The sequence below is a fragment of the Lutra lutra genome, chromosome 17 (assembly GCF_902655055.1).
Source record: "Lutra lutra chromosome 17, mLutLut1.2, whole genome shotgun sequence".
Taxonomy (NCBI): Eukaryota; Metazoa; Chordata; class Mammalia; order Carnivora; family Mustelidae; genus Lutra; species Lutra lutra.
This window is the reverse complement of record NC_062294.1, coordinates 41,272,207-41,296,832: the sequence shown is the minus strand read 5'-3', so window position 1 is coordinate 41,296,832 and position 24,626 is coordinate 41,272,207. Positions and strand designations below refer to the sequence as shown.

General features: G+C 50.1%; 1 protein-coding gene across 1 annotated transcript in view; it reads left to right on the top strand.

Annotated features, from left to right (window-relative positions):
• Positions 1 to 876: 876 nt before the first annotated feature.
• Positions 877 to 24,626, top strand: part of RHPN2 (rhophilin Rho GTPase binding protein 2) — a 59,963-nt gene continuing 36,213 nt past the window's right edge. Inside the window, exons 1-2 of the mRNA XM_047711376.1 lie at positions 877 to 1,027; positions 15,641 to 15,756. Of these exons, the coding sequence (XP_047567332.1) occupies positions 959 to 1,027; positions 15,641 to 15,756 (185 nt within the window). The 5' untranslated portion in view covers positions 877 to 958. The remainder of the gene's footprint in view (positions 1,028 to 15,640; positions 15,757 to 24,626) is intronic.

The window sequence follows — 24,626 nt, the reverse complement described above, 5'->3', positions numbered from 1 at the left end:
CAGAGTCCATGGGTCAACGCGGGGTGGGTGGGTGAGAGGGTGTTGTGAACCCAGGGGTTCCCCTTTCACTCCTAAGCTAGGCTCGTTCTACACCACAGTCTAAGGGGTGCACTTTTGTCTCAATACTTTCGGCCAGTTCGAGAGAGAGCACGATCTGACCCCATTTTGCAGCTGAGAAAACTGAGGCTTGAAGTGGTAGTTAAAGGCACTCAAGGACATCTGCCCAGTCTCGCGCCACAAGATACTTTCTGTGGAACCCCCACCCCCACCCCCCAGCGCGGTCCGCGACCCTCAGTGGATCTGCCTAGTCTCTGCAGCGAAGAGTAGGGTTGACCGCCACGCCAAAAGGTCTGAGTCACCCAGTAAGGCCCGCAGGGGCGCAGCCAACACTCCCTTAGGGTCTCTGACTCGGGCCCGGGTCCCCCCGAGTCGGAAGCTGTTCTTGGCCGCTCGGTCTAAGGTCCAGCACTCCCGCCGCGCCTTCTACGTGGCGTCGGTTTGATCACAGACCCCGCGGCGTCCGTGCTCCTTCAGAGAGGGGCCGCCACTTCATCCCGGAGCACCGCGTTTACCCCCGGGGCTCCAGACAAGGGGCCGGGTCCCTAGCTCCGGCCTTGCTGCGGCCTCGGAGACCCTGGGCCCGCCTCTGCGCCACAGAGCTGACACAGTATCGAAGCCCAGATTAGAAATCGAGCGAGGTACCCAGGGGCTCCACCTCTCTCCGCCGCAGGCCCCGGACTTGGGGCGCGGCTCCGCCCCGCCAATCCGGAGCCGGGGCGGGGCCGGGGGCGTGGTCTCCGCGGACCCTTCTGGGTCTCCAGGGCTGCTAGCCTGCCCTGGGGCGGGGCTGAAGGGGTGACCGCGCTAGCGGGGCGGGACCGGGCGGATCCCTGCGCCCTCCCGTGCGGACGCGCCGCGGAGCCTTGCTCAGTCCGCCCTCCGCGCCCCTGTTGCAAGCATGACCGACGCTCTGCTGCCCGCGGCCCCCCAGGCGCTGGAAAAGGAGAGCGACAGCTACTTTCGGAAGGTGGGCGGCTGCGGGTGGGCGGGGAGCCTACCGAGAGCTCCATATCTGCTGCAGCCAGGCTGCGGAGGGGGCTGCGGGAGCGCGCGGCCGGGGTCGACCAGGCCGGGAGGGGGAGGGGGCGCACTGGCCCGGGGAGGGCGGGGCAGAGGCTCCCGGTGTGGGCTCGGGCGGTAGTGTACCCGGCGGCACAGTGCAGGTGGCTTCCGCGGCTGAGGGCGGGGAGGGGTGCCTGGGGGCAGCCCCACGCAGGTGGCGGTGGAGGCTGGGGGCCTGAAGGGGTGCTTGTGGCCGCCCCGGCGGGCAGTCCCACGCGACTGGGGAAGGGATCAGTGCCTAGTTTGGGGGACGCCCGTGGCCTTGCGGCACGTTGGAACCGGAGCCCACCTTTAATGCAAGCTTTCAGCGGGGCGCGGGTGGAGATAGAGGGATCCCCCGCCCCAAGTGGCTTGACGTTCTCCCTTTGCCTCCAGAACGCTTCCAGTGTACGTTTCTTCGACTTTTAGAAGGTAGGGGAGATTTGTTGGTGGGAGGTGACCTCCGGCGTTGCCCGCTTTTCTGCCCGGAATCGCCTGGGAGGGAGTGCGCGCAGCAGAAGTGAGGGCGCGGCCTCGCCCCTGGTCATTTTATGCCTGAGCGGATTTATCTGATTGTTGGAGAGACCCTCCGCAAGTGCAGGCTCCGCGGGAGATTTGTACGCCCTTGTGACCGTCCGCACACCGCCAGCCACTGGCCCTGGGATAACAGCCCGACCACCCAGTCCCTCAAAAACGACCCCAACCCGCAGGATGGGGGCGCTGAGATGCCCGCAGGTGGCCAGGCCTGTGTACAAAAGATGCTTTCGAACCCGGAGGCACGGTGACACTTTCCACCCTGCCTCCATGGAGGTTCTAGCGATTCTAAAAATAGCTTTTGGAGGTTGGCCAGCTTTGACTGGGTAGGTTGAAAGATTGTTGTGTGTGTGTGTTTTTAATATATAACTCATAGGACAGAAGACGGAATTCGTAATTATAAATAGGGAAGTGAAACTGTTAACACAGGACAATGAATTCTTAATTGTTAAAAGCCTAATGATCCAGTCAGTAAATGAACTTGGAATCTTTCCTTCTTCCGCGTGACACAGCCTTTGGGCTTTTGCTCTTTGGTGAGGAGCAGTAGCCCCAGGGGATGGGCAGGACAGGAGGGGAACTAGAAACAGGTGAGGTTAGAGTGGGGGAAAATTCTTTTTGGTTCAATTGCTTTTAGCATTAAAAAAAAAAAGTAGTTTTAAGGTATATTTAAGTTCAAAGATGTCATCATGGAATTACAGGATTATAACTTCTAATTATGGGTGGCATTTGGGACAGAGGATCACAGGCCATGGAATTGCAGAAGGAGGTGGGGCCTGGGAATCCCTAGATCTTGGTCCTAAGGCCCCAGAACCTTTCTGCCACCCTGACAAAATTCTTGTGTCGCTTTCAGCAAGTTGCTGTCTCTTCCCGGGACTTCATTGCCTCCTCGAATCCATTGTTCTGTCAACAGGTGGAAGTCTGGAACCACAGGAGCATTCGGGGGAAATGACAGAGGGAGGGGAAGGACGGTGAGGGTTCTATCCCCATGTCTTCTGGAACAGGTTTTCCAGGAGACCATGTGCACAGGAAAGAGGGAGGATGGCCCTGAGGACAGGGGAGCTGAGACAGGTTGCAAAGTTGGGTGTTTCTAGGTGCACAGAGATTTCTCTGGTGGTCAGTGGGAGAGCATCGTGGGTGCCAAATACAAAGAAACACTGGCTGGCGATTAGAAACCTCTCTCTTTTTTTTTAGATTTTATTTATCCATTTGACAGAGATCACAAGCAGGCGGAGAGGCAGGCAGAGAGAGAGGAAGGGAAGCAGGCTCCCCGCTGAGCAGAGAGCCCGATGTGGGGATGCGCGGGGCTCGCTTTATCCCAGGACCCTGGGACCACGACCCGAGCCGAAGGTAGAGGCTTTTTTTTTTTTTTTTTTTTAAGATTTTATTTATTTATTTGACAGAGAGAGAGATCACAAGTAGGCAGAGAGGCAGGCAGAGAGAGAGAGGAGGAAGCAGGCTCCCTGCTGAGCAGAGAGCCCGATGCGGGGCTTGATCCCAGGACCCTGAGATCATGACCTGAGCCGAAGGCAGAGGCTTAACCCACTGAGCCACCCAGGCGCCCCGAAGGTAGAGGCTTTAACCCACTGAACCACCCAGGCGCCCCAGAAACATCTCTTTTGAAAAGGAGAGCTTATAAGGATCGTTGTGCTGCATCCTACCAGCCCAAAGAGTGTTCTTTTTACCAGAATATTAAAAGGTGTTGACATTGCACCTTTTCTCAATTGGTGATCTGAGCCAGTTTGACCTGAATGAAAGGTAGATGTGATACAGGCGAAAAGGGGAGGAAGAGCACGTCAGGTAGCGGGAACAGCATGGGTTGAAGGCATGAATCATGAGCATTTGTGAGGGAATCCTCTAGGATGTAGAGCCATAATTGGGAACGAGGCTGTTCCGGGCCATGCGTCCTGCTCAGGAAAACAGGGAACCTCAGGAATCCGTTCAGGTGTTTCAAGAAGGACGAGATGTGAAAGATTCATGTCCTGGAAAGCTGAGTGATCTGTGAGTGGGGAGTAGGGGAGAGGCCCGGGAGGAGTCGGGGGTTTGGCTCCCTGAAATTTTGGTCATCTCTACCTTGCCTACTCCGATACCATTGATGACTTCTCAGTCAGTTATAAAAGTGCTGGGTAAACACAGCCTCACCGCCCATCCTAACTGCCACCCTGACTCAAACCAGGGGTCTAGACTCGAGGCAGGGATCCCAGTGAGGCGGTCAGAATGCTGAGCGACAGCAGTGGCCATGGGGGATGGGAAGAGCTAAGGGATGAGTTGTGGCCGGGGAAGGTGCTGATGACCGGATGTGTGGTGTCTGGCCGATGTCTGGCGTAGGTATCTGGGTGAAAGGGCAGCACCTCCCTGAGGTGGGGGAGCATGGAGACTGGTGTAGGGCAGGTGGATTTGGAGCCTCCCATGACATATCCAAGTGGTGGTCTCAGGGGGGAGTCCACTCTACAGACCTGACAAGCGCGAGAGCACCCTGGCTGGAGATGCAGCTTTGTGGCGGCGGGTGGAAGGTAGGGGAGAAGGAGGGGTGTACAGATCAGTATGGGAGGCAGTTGGGGTGCTGTGAGAGGGCCCAAGACAGAAGGGAATAATACTTCCACTTAAGGGACAAGCAAAGGGATGGGAGGCAAGCCAGAAAGGCTGCAGTGTCAAGGAAGCCTAGACAAGAGTCTTTTTTGTGGAGGGGTGGGGTTGACAAGTCAGAGAAACACCGGAAGATACTGGATTTAGTTCTCTGGGGGCTTGTTAGCTAATGAGTGGGTAGAGTCAGGGGCAAAAACCAGTGTGGTGGGGGGCAGAGGGGAGAAGGTCAGAGAAGGTGATAGTCAGGGTGGGGGATTAGAGGAGAGGGAAGGAGAGAGGTTCATTTCAGAGTGAGGATGTCTAGAGCCTTTTTAAAGCATGTGGGTAAAGAAGTTCGGGGCTGAGGGCAGGTTGAAGATGTGGGGGAGAAAGGGAACAAGCTATGGAGGGGTCCCAGGAGGTGAGGGGCAGGGCGGGGCAGCTGGGAAACAGCTGCTTTGCATCCTGGTGGACAAGGACCCCTGAGACTGGAGATGTCCCCAGGGTGGGCTTCTCCATCCTGTCCTTGGGCTTGGGAGATTTGGGGCACATACAGAGGATCCAATTAATTGCTACTGAAATCAGGCTTCTCTTTTATCCTATTCTTTATCCTGTCTTTTTTCTCCTCCCTTTTTTTCTCAAAAATGCCATTCTGCTCCATTCATTCAGAAAGCATTTCTGGAGTGACAGCTCTGAGCCTGGCCCCTGTCAGACGCTGGGGCCGACTCTACTCTCCTCGCTCAGTCTGGCTTCTGTGGCTGTTCGCAATGGGCCTCTTTTCCTGGGGTGCGAGCAGTGCCAGGAGTCAGTGCCTTGCCCAGATAGCTCCGGCCACGCCTGAATAGGAATCAGCTTCCTTTCTTTAGAACAGAGAGCAAAAAGTGTGTTTGGTGGAGGTGGTGGGGTGGGGTGGGGTCCGTTTCCATATTCAGAGCTTCAACTCTGTCATGTGTGACTTGCATACAAAATGCAAACAAATTGCCCAAAAGTTCACTCTGCCAGCTGGGCCCGGACCCCCGAATGTACAAGGCGATCACTGGCAGAGAGGGTCCCTAGAAAATCAGGGTCTTCTTGGGGTTGTGTAGCACTTGGCTGTACAGAGCCCGAGGACACTGACACAGCTTGGCCCCAGGCCACCAGTATAGACTCTGGCCTCCTGGGGCTGGCAGCTGTGGCAGGCGGGAAGGGGGTGTTTCTGACTTAAAAACAAACAAAACCCACAGAAAACTTTCTGGTCTATGGCAGTGTGTTTCCCTCCTGTCTGGCTTCTTACTGGTTTTTCTTTTTTTCCTTTACATCAATATGTTTACATAGATGTACAAGCTCTATTTACTATACATTATTTTCTTTTTTTTTTTTTAAGATTATTTATTTGACAGACAGATCACAAGTAGGCAGAGAGGCAGGGAGAGAGGGGGAAGCAGGCTCCCCGCTGAGCAGAGAGCCTGATGCAGGGCTCGATCCCAGGACCCTGGGGTCATGACCTGAGCTGAAGGCAGAGGCTTAACCCCCTGAGCCACCCAGGCGCCTCTATACATTACTTTCTTAAAAGAGATACAAGGGCAATTGGAGCTTCTTTTTCCCAAACAGATTTTCATGCTCATCTTAATGAAAGTGTGTGGGAGAATAGAAGAAGGCTTGTTCTGGCCTCTAGTTAATGCAGAGGAATCTGAGTTTCCGGGGTTCCGCATCCTGACAACAGGTCCTGTCTCCGGAAAGTTCTGGGTGCTGTCGTCCTATAACCCGCAGGAAATCCTGTCCGAGGCCAAGAGAAAACCAGCTGGAGAAAACCTCAAGAAAGCTCTTCCCCAGGGCTGTAAAAAGGCCCTAGATGAAAGGTCTTAGCAGCGTGTGGAAGGAGAGAATCAGGACAAAGTGCAGTATTGTCTGTCCTTATCTCTGCCTCTTCATCCTTTGGGAACACTAATGACCCAAAATGAATTTAGCTCCATTGTTTTCACCCCCGAGCTGGAGGAGAACTTGTTTCTTGTCCACAGAAACCTCCAGGCTGGACAGGGCCCCAAGGTTCACCATGTCCTGGTTTATGGTCTCTGTTTTCTCTGGGCTTCCTCGAGGCTCAAGGCTCCAGCAGAGAAAGAAGAATTCTTTTTTTTCTTTTTTTCAGTTTTACCCAGAACCTCCTCCTAGTTCCTGCTCTGCACCGTTCATCTTAGTGAAGTATAATTCCGTGTTAGACACATGTGCACATCATATAATTTTGAGCACACTTGTGTGTGTGGAAGCTTTCTGGGTCCACAGAGCACAGTGGGGTCATGGGTACTCATCAGCTCCACTTTTATTGGGTTGCGAGAACGTTCCTCCAGATGTCTGGACCCATCCCCTTGGAGCCTTGAATCCTTTTCCAGATGGGGAGGCAAGAGGGGTCTGAAAGCTGGTGGTGCGGCCCCCTTCCTCACCCCATACACCCTCGTGATCTGAGCCAGGTCCTCAAGGCCAGGCTGGCTCCAGGTTGATCGTGGCCTTGGTGAGCGTCTGCCTAGCTGCACGGGTACACATCGGCAATGCAGACGCTGCGTATGACACACACCTCTTAGGCACCTGGGTGGCTCAGTGGGTTAAGGCCTCTGCCTTCGGCTCAGGTCATGGTCCCAGGGTCCTGGGATCAAGTCTGGCATCGGGCTCTCTGCTCAGCAGGAAGCCTCCTTCCTCTTCTCTCTCTGCCTGCCTCTCTGCCTACTTGCAATCTCTGTCTGTCAAATAAATAAATAAAATCTTAAAAAAAAAAAAAACACCACCTCTTCACACTGAGGGATCCTGGCCAGGAGGGGTCGCCTGGCAGAAGCAGAATTTCCAGGGTGACTCAGAGGAGAGTCAGCGTGATGGGCTAGCTGTGACACTGTAAATGTCCCTTGTTTTCTGGGGCTATTTGGATGAATCCCAAGACACCACCTGTTGATACCAGGCATTGGCCTTAGCCTTGTCACCACTTCCTTCTCTGACTCACCTGTGCCAGAATCTCGTGACAGAAAGGCTGCATTGGAGGTGGCCGCAGGGGACAGTGGGACGGCAGGTGCGGCCCAGCCATAGGATGGGGTGTCTGGCAGAGTGGGTAGCAAGGGGTGCTGGCCGGGAGTGAGATCTGCCTGCAGCACCAGGGACAGGGGGAGAGATGATGAGTCCTGGTCTTTCCAGTCAGACCCACATACTTCACTGTGGCCATGTGCCCTTAGCAAGTCCCAGGTTTTTTTTTTGTTTGTTTTGTTTTGTTTTTTTAAGATTTTATTTATTTATTTAACAGACAGAGATCACAAGTAGACAGGGAGGGGGGGGGGAGTAGGCTCCCCACCAAGCAGAGAGCCCGATGCAGGGCTCGATCCCAGGACCCCGGGATCATGACCTGAGCCGAAGGCAGAGGCTTTAACCCACTGAGCCACCCAGGCGCCCCAAGTCCCAGGTTTTGATTGGGTCATAAGAAGAGAAAAGGCAGGTGATCAAGAACTGCAGAAGAAATTTCTTTGTCTCCAATATTATTTGTGTTATGAAAGTAACATGAATTATTATAATTACAGAAAAGAGTAATTGTACAGGCACCTGCCTGGCTCAGTTGGATGAATGAACGACTCTTGATCTTGGGGTCGTGAGTTTGAGCCCCATGTTGGGTGTAGCAGTTACTTAAAATAAGTAGACTTTTTTTTTTTTTTTTTATTTGACAGACGGAGATCACAAGTAGGCAGAGAGGCAGGCAGAGAGAGGAGGAAGCAGGCCCCCCGCTGAGCAGAGAGCCCGATGCGGGGCTCGATCCCAGGACCCTGAGATCATGACCTGAGCCGAAGGCAGAGGCTTTAACCCACTGAGCCACCCAGGCGCCCAGTAGACTTTTTTTTTTTTTAAAAGCAATTACAGAAGTGTACTAATTCACAGACCTATACCAGGCCTTACTCCATGCAGACGCACTCCGTAGATAAGAACGGTTAACTGTTTCTGAGTGCGTCCTACCGGCTGAAAGAAGTAGGTTGTTTGTTAGTTGGGACGGAAAATATATTTGATTCGTGGAAATTCTGGTGTTTGTAAAAGCTTTGTTATTCCTTGGACGTGTTGAAAAACAACTGTGTGTGGTACACAGGAGGTGCTGGGGAAGATTCACAGAAGAGACTGAAGGCAGCCTTTTGTTCAAGCTTTGGGCAACGTGTTGATTTCATATTGTGTCCCACCCCCCACCGCCCAGTCCGTGGGAAAGGTTGGGGATGCCTCAGAAAAGCAGGTGCTCCCCGATGTGCAGCCCCGACACCCAGCAGAGATCCTGGAAGGGCAGGAAGGCTTTTGAAAAATGCCAGACTTAGGTTTTAATTTTTTTTTTTAAGATTTTTTATTTATTTATTTGACACACACAGAGGGAAATCACAAGTAGTCAGAGAGGCAGGCAGAGAGAGAGGGGGAAGCAGGCTCTCCGCAGAGCAGAGAGCCAGATGCGGGACTTGATCCCAGGACCCTGAGATCATGACCTGAGCTGAAGGCAGAGGCTTTAACCCACTGAGCCACCCAGGCGCCCAGGTTTTAATTTTTATGGATATGAAAAACTTGGATTCTGTTTCTCCAGCCTGCCCTGAATCTCTAGCATGGCGAAAAGTTAAATTAGACGTGTGTGTGTGTGTGTGTGTGTGTGTGTGTGTGTCCTGCTCTTTCGGTGCTTTCTGGTTGACAGCCTCTGGCTAACTCACAAACAATTCTGTTTTCCAGCATTGGGTGGTTGAGTGGGGGGTTGCGTAACTGGGAAGGAGTGAGAAAGGCAGAGAAAATATCTTTTGTGCTGTAGGAGCTGCAAAAGCACCCTCTTCTACCTAGGAGACTCTGCCCCCAGTCTTTTTTTTTTTTTTTTTTAAAGATTTTATTTAAATTTATTTGACAGAGAGATCACAAGTATATGGAGAGGCAGGCAGAGAGAGAGAGGGAAGCAGGCTCCCTGCTGAGCAGAGAGCCCGATGCGGGACTCAATCCCAGGACCCTGAGATCATGACCTGAGCCGAAGGCAGCGGCTTAACCCACTGAGCCACCCAGGCGCCCCAACCCTGCCCCCAGTCTTATGCCTGACCTGGAGATCCCAGGTTTCACGCTGTGCCTTCAGTTTGCTGCAGAAACATCTCCACGTGTAAGCTTTCTCTTTGGCTGGGTGGAAGGAGAGCCTGTGCTGATTTTCTGGGGTGAGGGAAGCCAGGCGCCAGGCACTGACCTGAGCCTGGGTGCGGGGGTGCATGTGGGGAAAGAAAGACCGCTCCATTCCCTCTGCGTCTGCTATCTGGGTGGCCTGGCCTTTTCTGCCTTCTTCGGGTCCATCTCTGCAGGTGTAGGCTGAGTAGCTTTTCCTTCCTGGCAAATTAAGTGCCTCCAGTTTGCATCTGGGTATTGCTTTTATTTTATTTTTTTTTTAAGATTTTATTTATTTATTTGACAGACAGAGATTACAAGTAGGCAGAGAGAGAAAGGGAAGCAGGCTCCCCGCTGAGCAGAGAGCCCGATGCGGGGTTCAGTTCTAGGACTCCGAGATCATGACCCGAGCCAAAGGCAGAGGCCTTAACCCACTGAGCCACCCAGGCTCCCCTGGGTATTGCTTTTAAATACTTGTTTCCCCGCTGAGCTATGGGACTAGGCGCAAAGGGCACGTCAGGGGGATGTTGACAAAGGGAGTTGTCACTTGAGGTGGATGTATTCTTTTTTTTTTTTTTTAAAGATTTTATTTATTTATTTGACAGAGAGAGAGATCACAAGCAGGCAGGAAGGCAGGCAGAGAGAGGAGGAAGCAGGCTCTCCACAGAGCAGAGAGCCCGATGCGGGGCTCGATCCCAGGACGCTGGCTTTAACCCACTTTAACCCACTGAGCCCCCCAGGCGCCCCAAGGTGGATGTATTCTAATTAGGACTCATGAAAGAATTAGTTGCAGATGCCAGAAAAATCCAGTCCAAAATCACACATAAACACACTGTGGTGCATCCCTACAATGGAATTCTAGCAATGAGAAGGGGCAGGCCGCTGATGAGTGCAGCCATATGGGTGGATCTCAAAGCATGATATTCAGCACGAAGCCAGACATGGAGGAGTCTGTAGTATGTGATTCCATTTATCTGAAGTTCTAGAACAAGCAGAAGACTGTGGTGAGGGAAACCATGGTATTGGTGGCCCTGAGGGATGATGAAAATGTTCTTTTTGATTGGAGTAGTAGTTACAGAGCTTTTATGTTTGTCCAGACTCATTGAACTGTGTATTTAGAATCTATGTGTCTTACTATGTGTAATTTATACCTCAATTTAAAAAGTAGCTAGGGCACAAAAGGGAATGCATTGGCTCCAGTAACTGAGCAATCCAGAGAGAGGAATGTTTCAGGTCTGGCTTGATCTAGGGTTCAAATGTTGCTACTAGACATTTCCCTATTGGTCGAAAAGGTCAATGGGGAAAAATGGAGGCATTTCCTGATGGGTCCTGATTACCCTTTGTCAGGTGCCCACTGAGTCAATCGCAGGGACTCAGGGACCTTCAATTTCCAACTGACTAGGCGTGAGGTCAGTGTTCTTCCTCTTGGAAATGAGATGGGGGAGCACTGAGTTACCACCCTTGACTGTCAAGGGCTATGAGGTGGGAGAGTGGGTGTGGGGGATGGGACCAGGTCACTGTTCCCAAAGGATGCTTAGTGATGCTGGAAATCGCTCAGCCGGGAGGCATGGGAACGGTATCAGGGGTTGGGGGGGTTGCACTCAAGCTGTCCTGGCAGCCCCCCCCGCCCCGAATTCCTGTTGCTGGCTGCTTCCTGGCCCATCTTAGAGTGACAGCAATCAGGGACATGGGCTTCAGTCCTGCCCACCCCACCCCCACCCGCCCATAGGCTCTTGAGTAGCTCACTTAACCTGCAAGCCTCAGAACTGTGGGGTCTCGGCTGCTGTCCCAGCGTCCACACCGGCAATCTGACTCCTGGGACACGCCATGTGATGAAGCTCAGCACACTTGTTTTTCTGGTTGTTGGCTGGTTGTTTTCTGGTTGTTGGCTTCCAGTATCTTAACACTGGTGCAAAAGCCCACACCTTAGTTGGGAAGGGAACCGGCAGACTCTGTGTGGCGGAAAGACTCACTTCCCTATAGAACCGTGACCCTCGAGGCCAGGTTAGCTTAACCCCTGCACCTGCCGTTCTCAGTTCCCACGCTAAGCAGGTGTGACAGGTGCTGCCTGGAACTCTGGCACAAGCCCTCCAGTTTGTAGTCGCTCAACATGCTGTTACGAACCCACCAAGGAGGGAGGCAGGGGTGAGGACTATGGGTCCCCACCAGCAGAGAACCGCTGGCCGGGGACACTGGATAGCTAGCAGCCTCTAGAGATGCCAGGGGTTCTTTATGGCAGCCTTGCCCAGATTTGCCTCCTGGGGCTCCCTGAAGCTTCCACGTAGTCTTGTGGGTTCCTAGTGTTTCCAGCTGGCCCAGCATTCCTACCTGTCAGTAAGAGGTAATGTCGTTTTGGTTCCAATTACTCAGTCATATCTAATCCTAAGCATTCCTCTGTCTTATCTGGAAACTGACTCCGCATCTGTGGGCCAGCCAGAAATTGGGTAAAGGATAGTGAGCTGGAATGGCCGCTTATCTTAGCTCTGGGAATGTACATAAAGGAATTCGTTATTAGAGCGTCTCTGTAAAATGGAACACAGCTTGGGTGGAGTGTGTGATTTTTGAGTCAGATCAGACCATCCCTTCACAGTAATTTTGGAAAGCGTAGAGGAAAGGGGGGGGGCCGTTATTTTAGAACTTTAATAATCGATTGGCTTATGTGAAAAGACTTGTCATCTTCTGTCTGCAAAAAAGATAGTTTCCTGGTTTTTATTTTAAATCAGAGATCATTGAATGGTTTGAGAGAGGTTAGCTGTAAGACCAGACTAACTCAGATTCTGAATATATGTGTAATTTGAACTTGGGGGTGCTGCCTGGGGGCAGGTGGGCAGTGACCTTCTGACAAGTAAGAATGAGGAATCTTTCTGGAAGGAGGAACATGACTTGTTTCTGATCCTCTGGTCCAAAGGCCACTGATACGGGGAATCCCTGAGAAGATTAGGGCTCTGAATAATTTCTCCCTCCTTGTGGTGGAGGCCACGGGCATGGCTTGGGCAGAGCTGGGGCAGAGTTGAATGACAGCCGTAGAGAAAGGGCATCTCTAAACGGTGTGCTGCCTGGCAGCCACCCCGGGGAGTAACCGCAGCCCCCATCTTTGGGCAGAACTTAGAGATAAGCTTCACAAAGGAAGGGAGCCCTCACTCAGATCCTAGGGCTTTTTACCTCCTGGACTGGGAAGCACACTAGTAAGTTAAAATGAAACTTTCATTCTGATCTTAAACTTTTTGGAATGGAACATTGCAGTTCAAATACTCTAGGAAATAATGAACAGATGACACAAGCCAGTTCACTGAAAAAACAATTCATGTGATCAATAATATATGAAAAAAAGTCTACCAATAATAAACGCAAATTAGGAGAACAGGATACTTGGGTTTTTTTGTTGTTGTTGTTTTGTTTTGTTTTTTTAAAGATTTTATTTATTTATTTGACAGACCGAGATCACAGGTAGGCAGAGAAGCAGGCAGAGAGAGAAGAGGAAGCAGGCTCCCTGCTGAGCAGAGAGCCCGACGTGGGGCTCGATCCCAGGACCCTGAGATCATGACCTGAGCCAAAGGCAGAGGCCTTAACCCACTGAGCCACCCAGGCGCCCCAGGATGCCTGTTTTTGCATATCAACTTGGCAAAGATTAAAATAATACTCTTCAGGGTGTGCCGAGATGATGCAGTGGGTTAGTGCTGACTCTTGGTTTCAGCTCAGGTCGTGATCTCAGGGTTGTGAGATCGAGCCCCACGTGGAGCTACATGCTCAGCACACTAGTGACTAGAGTCGGCTTGGGTTTCTCTCTCCCTCTGCCTCTCACCCCCGCTCTCTCTCTCTAAAATAAATGAAAAGAATAATTTCAATTCAAAAATAGAAAGACAACCCTGTTTAAAATGAGCCAATATCCGAATCTGTATTTCTCCATGGAAGATATACAAGTGGCCGATAAGCACGTGAAAAGACGTTAAACATCATGAACCATCCGGGAAATGCAAATCCAAACCATATAGAGATCTCACACACACTAGGTTGTCTATTAAAATAATAATAATAACTAGTACTGTTGAGGATATGGATAAATTGGAACCCTCACATACTGTTGGTGGGAATGTAAAATCATATAGCCACTTCGGAAAATAGTTTGACAGTTCCACAAATGGTTAGACCCAGGATTAACCAAACCATATGGCATAACAGTTCCACTCCTCGATGTATAGCCAAGAGAAAGGAAAACAAAAATACCCACATAAAAATGTGTACATAGATAAGCAGCCCTATTCATAATAGCCAAAAAGTGAAAATATTCCCAAATATCTATCAGCTGATGAATGGATAAATTAATGTGGTACATTCTTATAATGGGGTATTAGTCAGGGACAAACAGGATTAGGGTACTGATACATGGATAAACCTTAAAAAATCATGCTAAGTGAAGGAAACCCATCTCAAAAGACCATATTTTGTATAATTCCATTTGTATGAAAATGTCCAGAATAAGCAAATCTATAAAGACAGAAAGTAGAGGGGCACCTGGGTGGCTCAGTGGGTTAAGCCTCTGCCTTCGGCTCAGGTCATGATCTCACGGTCCTGGGATCAAGCCCCCGCATCGGGCTCTCTGCTCAGTGGGAAGCCTGCTTCCCCCGCTCTCTCTGCCTGCTGTTCTGTCTACTTGTGATCTCTCTCTCTCTGTCAGATAAATAAATAAAATCTTTAAAACAACAACAACAACAACAAAAACCCCAGAAAGTAGATTTGTGGTTGCCTAAGGCTAAGGGGGAAAGGGAGTACCTTTCTTTCTTGGAGGGTAATTAGGCTGGTGCACCTGAGGTCTTAAAGAAGTTTCTAGGTCTGTACCTCTACCCTGGAAATATACCTTAAAGAATAAAGTAGAGGGGTGCCTGGGTGGCTCAGTGGGTTAAAGCCTCTGCCTTCGGCTCAGGTCATGATCCTAGGGTCCTGGGATGGAGCCCCTCATCGGGCTCTCTGCTTGGCGGGAGGCATGCTTCCTCCTCTCTCTCTCTGCTTGCCTCTCTGCCTAATTGTGATCTCTGTCTGTCAAATAAATAAATAAAATCTTTAAAAAAAAAAAAGTAAAAAAAATAAAAGAATAAAGTAGAGGTTTATAAAGATTCATCCTTACATATATGGATCAAATAATTATATATGATAGCAGATATATGGGGGCTCCTGGGTGGCTCAGTCAGTTAAGCAGCTGTCTTCAGCTCAGGTAAAGATCTTGGGATTCTGGGGTCGAGCCCCATATCTAGCTCCCTGCTCAGTGGGGAGCCTGCTTCTCCCTTTGCCTCTCCCCCTGCTTGTCCTCTCTCTCAAATAAATAAAATCTTTTTTTAAAAAAGCAGATACCTGGAAGCAATCTGAATGTCCAACTATAAGGAAATGGTCCAGTCTTTTTTTTTTTTTAAAGGGCCATATTATGCAAACATCAAAGTCTTGGTTTTGAGAAACATTTCTTAATAAAGGAAAGTTTCATGCTAGAGTAGTATGTGAGAAATTTAGATAAATGGTACGTGCCACTGTCAGAAAAGGGTTAATATAGTAGGCTTGAGGCTGTTGTTCTTGGAAGGCCTGCTTGAGAAGGTTGGCCCCTCCCTGGCATCTGGGAACCTGGCTCTCCCAGTGTTCCCTCCATCCCCTAACTGATAAGGTTTGGCTTACCTCCCCTAGGCCAATGGCACAGACCACGTGGGGTAGGAGGAATACCTACCTGCTTTCCTCCTGGGAGTCTAGAATTTGGGTACATTCTAGGCAAGGGGTGCCTTTGTGATCAGGCCCCTGTAAAACAACTGGGTGTTGATTTTCTAATGGGCCAACCTGGGTGGTGACGTCAGACACACGTTGATGCATTTTTGTTGCTGGGGGAAGGTTATGCTCTGTGTGACCCCCTCATGGGTGGGAGAAAGCATAAGGGAGTCTGCCTGTGGATTGCTCTAGAAATCTACCCGTGTCCTCCTCCTTGTGAACCAGCTTTGTATCCTTATGAAGTTGCTGTCATACAGCTGTGAGTGCAATTATCTGCTGAGTCCTCTGAGTCTTGGTGAATTTGAACGTGGGCTGATCTTGGGCACTCCCAACACCTCACTAATATGAAAAACAACAATATGTGTCTAAAAATACACAGACAGGGAACCAATATTCAGTGGCTGTTTTGGAGTTGCATTGTTATGAGTGACTTTTATTTTCTTTTGATACTTTTCAATATTTTGTGTATTTCCTGTTTTGATGTTACTCTTACTTTCAGAACAGGTTCATTTTAAAAACATTTCTGTTACATTCAGTGTTATCATTGTCATGTTTAGAGTGGCTGACGTCTGAAGGGTCATCTCTCATTTTCCCTTAGGGTTGCAATCCCCTTGCACAAACTGGCCGGAGCCGACTGCAGAATCAGAGGGCTGCCTTGAACCAGCAGATCCTGAAAGCCGTGCGGATGAGAACGGGAGCAGAAAACCTCCTGAAGTGAGTGACTGCTGGCTTCACTGCCTTGTCAGGGAGCCATCCTCTCCTGGGGTCTCTCCTTCCCAAAACTCTCAGGCCTGCCCAGTTTCCTCTCTAACTCTTGTGGGGTTTTTTTGTTTTGTTTTGTTTTGTTTTGTTTTAAACTTTGGGGTCCCCTCCTTGTTGCTGGTGCCTGGAGTCAACCCCTTCCTTGCCTAGAGCTTGATTTTATTCAAGATAAGTATTTTACCCAGCCTGTTTGTGTGATTGAGGATGGGGGAAGCCAGTGATCACATTCTTTTGTTTTCCCTGCTTTGTATGGGATGTGTCTGTCTGTTTTCTCTATTGCCTAGTGGAGAAACGATGCCTCGTCTAGAATCACTGCTTGGTAACTGTCTGCTGGATGTATAAAGGAGAAGAAGACAGGAGGGAGGGAGTGGAACATTTCTTTTTTCTTTTTTTTTTTTTTTTAAGATTTTATTTATTTATTTGACAGAGAGAAATCACAAGTAGGCAGAGAGGCAGGCAGAGAGAGAGGAGGAAGCAGGCTCCCTGCTGAGCAGAAAGCCCGATGTGGGGCTTGAACCCAGGACCTGAGATCATGACCTGAGCCAAAGGCAGCGGCTTAACCCACTGAGCCACCCAGGCGCCCCGGGAGTGGAACATTTCTGTTGCCAGTGTCCATCCCTCTACGGAGAGGCCCCCATGCAGCCCCATGGCCCTGGGGCTCTGAAGGGAAAATAATTACTTATCAAGCTTCGAACTCAGTGAAAATTCACCTGTGTCCTAGGCAGATGCAAGCTCCCCCCACATCCTTCAGTGTCAGGCCAGACAGTATGCCAGCTTCCTCTTGTTTCAAAAAAGGAGAAAAGCCTTTCTTCTTCCTCCAGAGTTCTGGGGGGTAACTCTTGTCAGCCCCATGCCGCCTTCTGCACTGGATGGCAGCACCGTGCCTGCTGCCTGGCCAAGTGAGACAGACAGATGACTCCTATAGCCTCAGAAAGAGATGGGGGGCTCTTTCAGGGACCTGGAACCTACAAACCCAGAGGGAACCCAGAAACCTGGCAGGATATGAATCCTGGTGTTCCCAGTGGGTCAGCTGTGCCGTTGGAAGCCGGTGAGCAAGTGCCCAGAGGCTGCTCTGGACTGTTGGGAAAAACAAATACACCAAACCAGGCTTCCCCTGCTTGTGCCGTCTCTCTGTCTCTTTCTTTCTGGCAAATAAAGAAATAAAATCTTAAAAAAAAAAATCAAATAAACTTAGGGTAAATTCATTTCTGAATCTTTCTGTATCTGTTCCCTAGGAAAGATGTCTGAGATACTAAGTGGGGGGACAGGAAGGTGCAGGACAGTTTGCCTTGCTTTTGTGTTTACAGGATTGGTATGTTTGTTTGTTTGTTTTTGAAGATTTATTTATTTGACAAAGAGAGACAAAGTGAGAGAGGGAGCACAAGCAGGGGGAGTGGGAGAGGGAGAAGCAGGCTTCCCGCTGAGCAAGGAGTCTGATTCAGGCTTGATCCCAAGACCCCAGGATCATGACCTGAGCCAAAGGCAGATGCTTAAGCGACTGAGCCACCCAGGCGCCCAGGATTGCTATGTTAACTTTTGTGCACACAGAGACTTTTTCCAGAAAAGACGAAGAAAGAAGCTCTTATAGTCAGCTCTTGGGAGCAAGACCAGGAATGGGCATGGAGGTGACTCTTGTCATGTCCCTCCCTCCAGTGTTTGGATGGTCTTTTACAAAGTACAGGAATTACTTCTACCCATTTTTATAGTGAGATCCTGCCAGCGCCTGGAGGATAACATCATCAACCACCTAAACCTACCACCAGCTCCCGAACAACCGTGCTGTGCCTTGTGTAGGCATCAGTACACGTAGGCTAGCAGAGTAAGCAAGTCCTGGCGTGGTCAAGGATCTGGAAACCTCTTCTCCAGCTACTTCTGTAACAGGGTAGAAGCTAGGCTGTGACTGGAGGAGACTGTGAAACTACTAGGATATTAGGACATTTCACCCTTTTTTTTTTTAAGTTTATTTACTTACTTTTTTTTTTTTTTTAAAGATTTTAAAATCTCTCAGGCAGAGAGAGAGGAGGAGGCAGGCTCCCTGCAGAGCAGAGAGCCCAATGCAGGGTTCGATCCTAGGACCCTGATATCACGACCCGAGCCGAAGGCAGAGGCTTAAGCCACTGAGCCACTCAGGCGCCCCTACTTACTTATTTTTTTTTTTTTAAGATTTTTATTTATTTATTTGAAAGAGAGAGATCACAAGCAGGCAGAGAGGCAGGCAGAGAGAGAGGAGGAAGCAGGCTCCCTGCTGAGCAGAGAGCCCGATGCGAGGCTCGATCCCAGGACCCTGAGATCATGACCTGAGCCGAAGGCAGAGGCTTAACCCACTGAGCCACCCAGGCGCCCCCCTACTTACTTATTTTTAAGTAATTTCTACACCCAACTTGGGGCTCGGAATCACAACCCTGATGATCAAGAGTCACATGCTCCACCGCCTGAGCCAGCCAGGCGCCCCACAACATTTCACCTTTTAAAATGTCTGGTAGGGTGCCTGAGTGGCTCAGTTGGTTGAGCAGCTGCCTTCGGCTCAGGTCATGATCTCAGAGTCTCAGGATCGAGTCCCACATGGGGCTCCCAGCTCCACGGGGAGTCGGCTTCTCCCTCTGACCTTCTCCCCTCTCATACTCTCATTCACTCTCACTCTCTCAAATGGATAAATAAAATCTTTAAATAAAATAAAATGTCTGGCAGTGTCCTTGTCCCCAGAGAAGCCTGGAGCTGGGGACGGTCTGGTGTAGCTTGGGAGAGGCCCCCAGTTTTTAGGAGTGGCAGCCTGGGGCCAGCCGGGCTTGCTGTGCTGGGAAGGCTGAAGATGCGTTCCCCTCCCTCACCCCCCCCACTCCATCCTCCCTGGTGTGATTTGTGGTGGCCGGTTTTTTTTTTTTTTTAAAGATTTTATTTATTTATTTGACAGAGAGAGATCACAAGCAGGCAGAGAGGCAGTCAGAGAGAGAGGAGGAAGCAGGCTCCCTGCTGAGCAGAGAGCCCGATGCGGGGCTCGATTCCAGGACCCCGAGATCATGACCTGAGCCGAAGGCAGCGGCTTAGCCCACTGAGCCACCCAGGCGCCCCATGGTGGCCGGTTTTTGATTGAAACTTTGATGTGGCTAAGGAGGCAGGTGGGCAGCCTTGCCTCAGTGGCTCCCCCGGAGTGGATTGCCGTGGATTGCGTGGTTCGTTCAGCCCCTGAATGAATTTGCTGAGCACCTAGGAAGTGGCAGGCCTTGTTTACAGGGCAAGAGGAGAAGGCTACAGGCCGTGCTTTCACGATGCCTGATCTCCTGTGGGGGGACCTTAATCCACAGCAGACAAGTCCAGTCATGTCAGAGGTGATGTTTTCTAGGGCGTCGATGAAAGGGAGATGTGACCGCGCAGCACAGCCTTAGAAACGGGCCAGTCGGGGGGGGCTCCTCTCTGACCTGGGGCCTTGGCATTTCTAAGGCAGGAACCGGGGTGGTTTTGTCTGTCCTGCTCTTTTAATGACAGCGGCAAACACCCTCAGAGCCCCGGTGTTCAAGCTCTTTGTCAGGTTGGCCGTTGTCGTTAAGCTGGGAGCATGGGGGCGGGGTGGGGTTGTTAATGATTTTTGCAGTGACCTCAAAGTTCAAAGTGGTCCTTACTGGAGAATGTTGTGAGAGAGAACCCTAAAGGTATTTATTAATCTCACTCCGGCAGCACCAACGGTTTCCTGAAAACAAATAAAGTGTTCAGCCAAGTCTGGCTCTGGGCCTGTGGTTGTTGCTGGGCTGCTGATTAGGTGGCTGTCCCTGCTGCCAGGAGGTCATTTCTGTCATAAATTGGGTGCCGCTGTCCTGTGTGTGCACCTGTCGGCCTTCAGGTTCTTAGGTGTCCCTCCACGGCCCTCAGATAAATATAGAGCATTTTTTGGGGGGCACCTGGGTGGCTCATTTGGTTCAGTGTCTGACTCTTGGTTTTGACTCATGTCATGGTCCCGCAGTCATGGAATCGAGCCCCACTTTGGGCTCGTGTGCTCAGTGTGGAATCTGCTTCAGATTCTCTCTCCCTCCCCTCTGCTACTCCTTATACTCTCGATCTTTCTTTCTCACATAAATAAATAAAATCTTAAAAAAAAAAAAAAGAGCATTTGGGAAGATGTCCCCCCAGGTGCAGGAGGGTGGGGGTCCCAGTGTTTACCTGCATTGTAAGGGGCTGGGCAGGCACTGAAGCAGGCTCCCTGCAGAGCAGAGAGCCCAATGCGGGGCTCGATCCCAGGACCCTGAGATCTGCTCCCAGTGTACCCCTTTGTACCTCTTCAAGGTCTTCTCCTCCTCTGAGCCGGATCTGCCAAGAGTCCATGAGCTTCCTGGAGTTTGACAGGGAAGAGATCGATATTTTTTAAACGTACTTTTCTAGGCTAAGCAAGGACATTATTTCTCTTTTCCTAGCACCCTGCCCTCCCTTGAGTAAAGCTGGGGTGGAAATGTGATGCTGTTTCTCTGAAACAGAGATGGTCTTTGTGAGATTTAAAGGACATTACCACGATGTTCCGTTTTAACTCACTGGCCCTTTGCATAAGGGCCGGCCATTCAGTGTCTCTGGGCTCAGGTTCCCCTCTTGTACTGGTACCTTCTGGGCTAGAGCAGGGCTGGCCCATCGTGAGGCTTACAGGGGCTGAGTGGGCTTGGGAAAGACCGGAGGGGCTGGGCCTGGTGCTATGAGGCAATAGAGAGTGGTGGGGACAGTGGCCAAGTGCAGAGCATGTGCTCTCTCTGGAGGGGCCGCCTGCCGTGTGCCTCAAATGGAGGGGAGGACTGAGTTTGTTAGGGCTGCAGATTTTTATTTTTGTTTTTGTTTTTGCAGAAGATAGAGATCTGACCTTTTTCTTTCCTTTTTTTTTTTTTTTTTTTTTGAATGTTCCAATAGTTGAATTTTAAATATTGGTGCATAGTTCAATGGGAGGTGGGGGGTTGGGAATAACACCCTGAGGACCAAGTGCACAAGCTTTCCCTTGACCTCGAGTTTGTATCCCCTGGGCCGGAGGGTCATGAAGCTCTGGGCCAGGGGCGACAGGGGTAGCGTCAGCTGTAGTAAGAGTGACTTGAGGTTAGTGGCTGCTCACATGGTCAGTTCTTATAGAGGCTGGTGTGTGTCTGTGCTGTGAGGTGTGGGAGCCCCCTTGGCCTTTGGGGCCCATAGTAACTTTGAGGCCTGCCTTCCTACCCTGGCTACACTGGGATCAGATGTCCTGCCAGATTGGCTGATCTGCTGCCCTCGCTGGTGGCCACAGGAGGCCACCAGGTGGTACTTGCAGGATTTGGGGTCAGATGGATTAAGGTCAAACTGTTCCAGTAAGGTCTCTGAAGCTGGTACAAGTCTTTGATGCTTGTCAGTGTGGCTGTTCAAGGTGGGGGCAAGGGGGGAGGGACAACTATTTTACTGGAAGGCTTGGGAAAAAAAGTTACACCAAAGCAAATGGAGTTATGTGGGTCAGCATTCAAAATTTACCTGCATCTTTAAGAGAAAACATGGACGTTAAAGAAATTTTGGACTTGAAGCAAAGAAGCAAGCCATAGTCACGGAGAAGCTAATTCTTTTTTTTTCTTTTTTTTTAAATAAAGGTTTTATTTTTTGACAGAAAGAGAGAGATCACAAGTAGGCAGAGAGGCAGGCAGAGGTAGAGAGGAAGGGAGGCAGGCTCCCCACTGAGCAGAGAGCCTGATGCGGGGCTTGATCCCAGGACCCTGGGATCATGACCTGAGCTGAAGGCAGAGGCTTTAACCCACTGAGCCACCCAGGTGCCCATGTAGGAGCTAATACTTAAGGTGGAAAAGGTCTCAGCAGCTCCAAATTCAGGGAAAGAAGGTGTGGGTGTAGTCAGTACCCTCGGGAAATAACTGAATGTAGCTTTCTGTCCCCGTTCACGCTTGTTGGGCTGATCACTCATGGAGTCAGTGGGACGCCTTCTCATTCTTGACTTTCTGCAAGTGTGTGCATTCTTTTTATGAAAAACCCAAGGGAAGAGGTCTTTCCTTGGAAGTCCAGGCCAGAGGGAGGCCATGGAGAACGTAGGTTGGAGTCTTGGCGGAAACACCCTTCTGCCCCTTCCTACTTGGCCTTAAGGACTGTTTTGGCTCTAACCTCAGTTATTGGGCCATAAGGTTATCGGAGGAGGTTTACAGTCAAGGGGAGAGTGAGAAGAAAGCCATGTTCTTCCAAGTAGGCCCAAAGAAGTGATTTGTGGAAAGGCTACCCAGATGCAGAGCGTCAGTATTGAGGAGACTGAGGCTCTGGTTTTACTTCCTAATTTGGGCCAGCTGATTCTATTTTCATATGTTACCCTGGGCTCTTCCCTCCGCCTGGACACATACATCATACTCAATTGATTGACCTTATTTGAGAAGTCCCCTTTCACCATCGAGTCTTTGAAAAATCATTCTCTGTGCTAGAAGCAGCTTACGCTCTGGGGTTGGTTTCCCATTCCAATTAGTCCTCATACCCAAAGGTTAGCATTGTAGAGACTGACCCTTAAGCCCACTCTGCACTTCCCTTCCCCGGCCACAACTTTTTCCAGAGTGACCCACCCAGAGGTCCATGTCCAAAGAGCAACTCACTGATTTGTTGCAAATCCTAAATCTCAAATTGCCGAGTCAAGAGGGAAGATAAGTGGCAAATCGGTATATAGAGATGGAAAAAATCCAATTGGCCTATTTAGAGGCTCTGCAGATACTTGGGTGCGGGTCTTAGGGTGTAAATTGTTATATTTAAGTTGGATCTACTCTGTTGCTGAGAACCAGCCCCCCCACCCCCGCCATCGCTTCTAGAGAAGTGGTCTTTGCTCTATTCATTTTTCATCAACTGCAATTTGTTGAGCCCCCACCATGTGGAAAAGACAATGCCAGTTCCCAGGAGAAAGAGAATGAAATAGAAGGCAAAGTTCTTGTTCTCCATCATAACTTCTGTGTCCTTTGTTAGTCACGGGCCGCAGTTTGTCTCAGAGCTTCCTGGCAGGCCCTGTGAAGAAGGGACTGTGACTCACACATATCAGACCCATTGGTTCCACCAAAGGCAGACCAGTTGCAAAGAAGAAGCTCTTCCCAGTTTCTTTCCTCATGTCCTTGTGGACGTGACCAGCTAGTGAATCAGTCACATTCTCAGAAACCCCTGAGAATTTTACAGATTTGTGCAGATTTTACAAGCGACAGATTGTGACCGTTAGTGTGTAACAAAATCAATTCATGGGGTTGCTGTGGTATTATAAAAAAATAAATATCTGTGGGGTGCCTGGCTGTCTCAGTCGGTAGAATGTGGGACTCGATCTTGGGATTGTGAGTTCGAGCCCCATGCTGGGCATATTCTAATTCAAAATAAATGAAGACTCTGCCTGGTTCCTCGCACAGAGCTCCTAGAACCCTTGGAACCTCGTGTCTTCTGTGTGCTAATGGGGGAATAGGACCTTCAAAATGGAACTTTTATTTTTATTTATTTAAATTTTTTTTAAGATTTTATTTGTTTATTTGACAGATCACAAGTAGGCAGAGAGGCAGGCAGAGAGAGAGAGGGGGAAGCAGGCTCCCAGCTGAGCAGAGAGCCCAATGCGGAGCTCGATCCCAAGACCCTGAGATCATGACCTGAGCCGAAGGCAGAGGCTTAATCCACTGAGCCACCCAGGCGCCCCCAAAATGGGTCTTTTAACCAGGAAGACCAAACCTGGTGAGAGGATTGTAATTTATAGCACCACCTCTAGACTTCTGGGGAGGGGACTGAAGATGGAGTTCAGTTGCCAATGGCCAATGATTTTAGCGATTGTGCCCTCATAATGAAACAGGGCAGCCTGCCTGCAGCCCCTCACAATGAGTTTGGGAGCTTCCATGTTGGTGAAGACATTGAGGTGCTGGGGGTGTGGCGTGCCTGGAGAGAGCAGGGAAGCCGCTCCCCCTCCTTGGCCTGTGGGTCTGTTCCAGCTGACTGCTCTTAAGTTGTGTCCTTTAAAATAAATCACAGTAAATGTAAGTGAAGTGATCTCCTGAGTGTTCTGAGTCATTCTGGCAAATTACCATAGAAGGGTGTTGGGAGAACCTTGATTTGTAGCTGCTTGGTCGCAAGTAGAGGTGCTTCCCCCCCCAGCCTTGTGACTGGCCCCTGACATGGGGGCAGTCTTGGGGGTACTGAGCCTTTAACCTGTGGGAATTGAGTTTAATTGAATTGCTGGGCACCCAGTTGGTGTCAGAGAATCAGAATAGGAGAGTTGCAAATATTACTCTTTTTTAAAAAGCTATTTTTAAAAAAAGGGGGGATGCCTGGGTGGCTCAGTTGATTGAACATCTGCCTTCAGCTCAGGTCGTGATTCTGGGGTCCTGGGATCGAGTCCCACTTCGGGCTCCTTGCTCATCAGGGAGACTGCTTCTCCCTCTCCCTCTGCCTGCCACACCCCCTGCTTGTGCTCATGTTATCTCTCTGACAAATAAATAAAGAGAATCTTTAGAAAAATAAAAAATAAGCTATTCAAATGCAATCAAATATGTTGGGATATATTGTATGCGTGGCCAAGTTTGGTTTGTGCGACTTTTGTTGTAGGGGTATGTATGTGTATGTGTATACTGCGTTGTAATAGAAAATATATTTGTTACGGGTAATCATGCTACCTCCCCTCCCCATCAAAATGCCCAAACCAATGATATTTGCCAGACTGAGCTTCCAATATCTCATTTCTCTACTGGGAAGCCCAGATGTGTGAAGACGTACCGAGTAGTAAAAGGGCAAGTGTCATCCTATTTGCAGCCAGGATCAAGCATGGCTTTTTCTGAGGAGGCGTGGCCTAAGTTTGTAGGTCAAGGAGAAGGAGTTCAGTGATTGGCAGGGGAGAG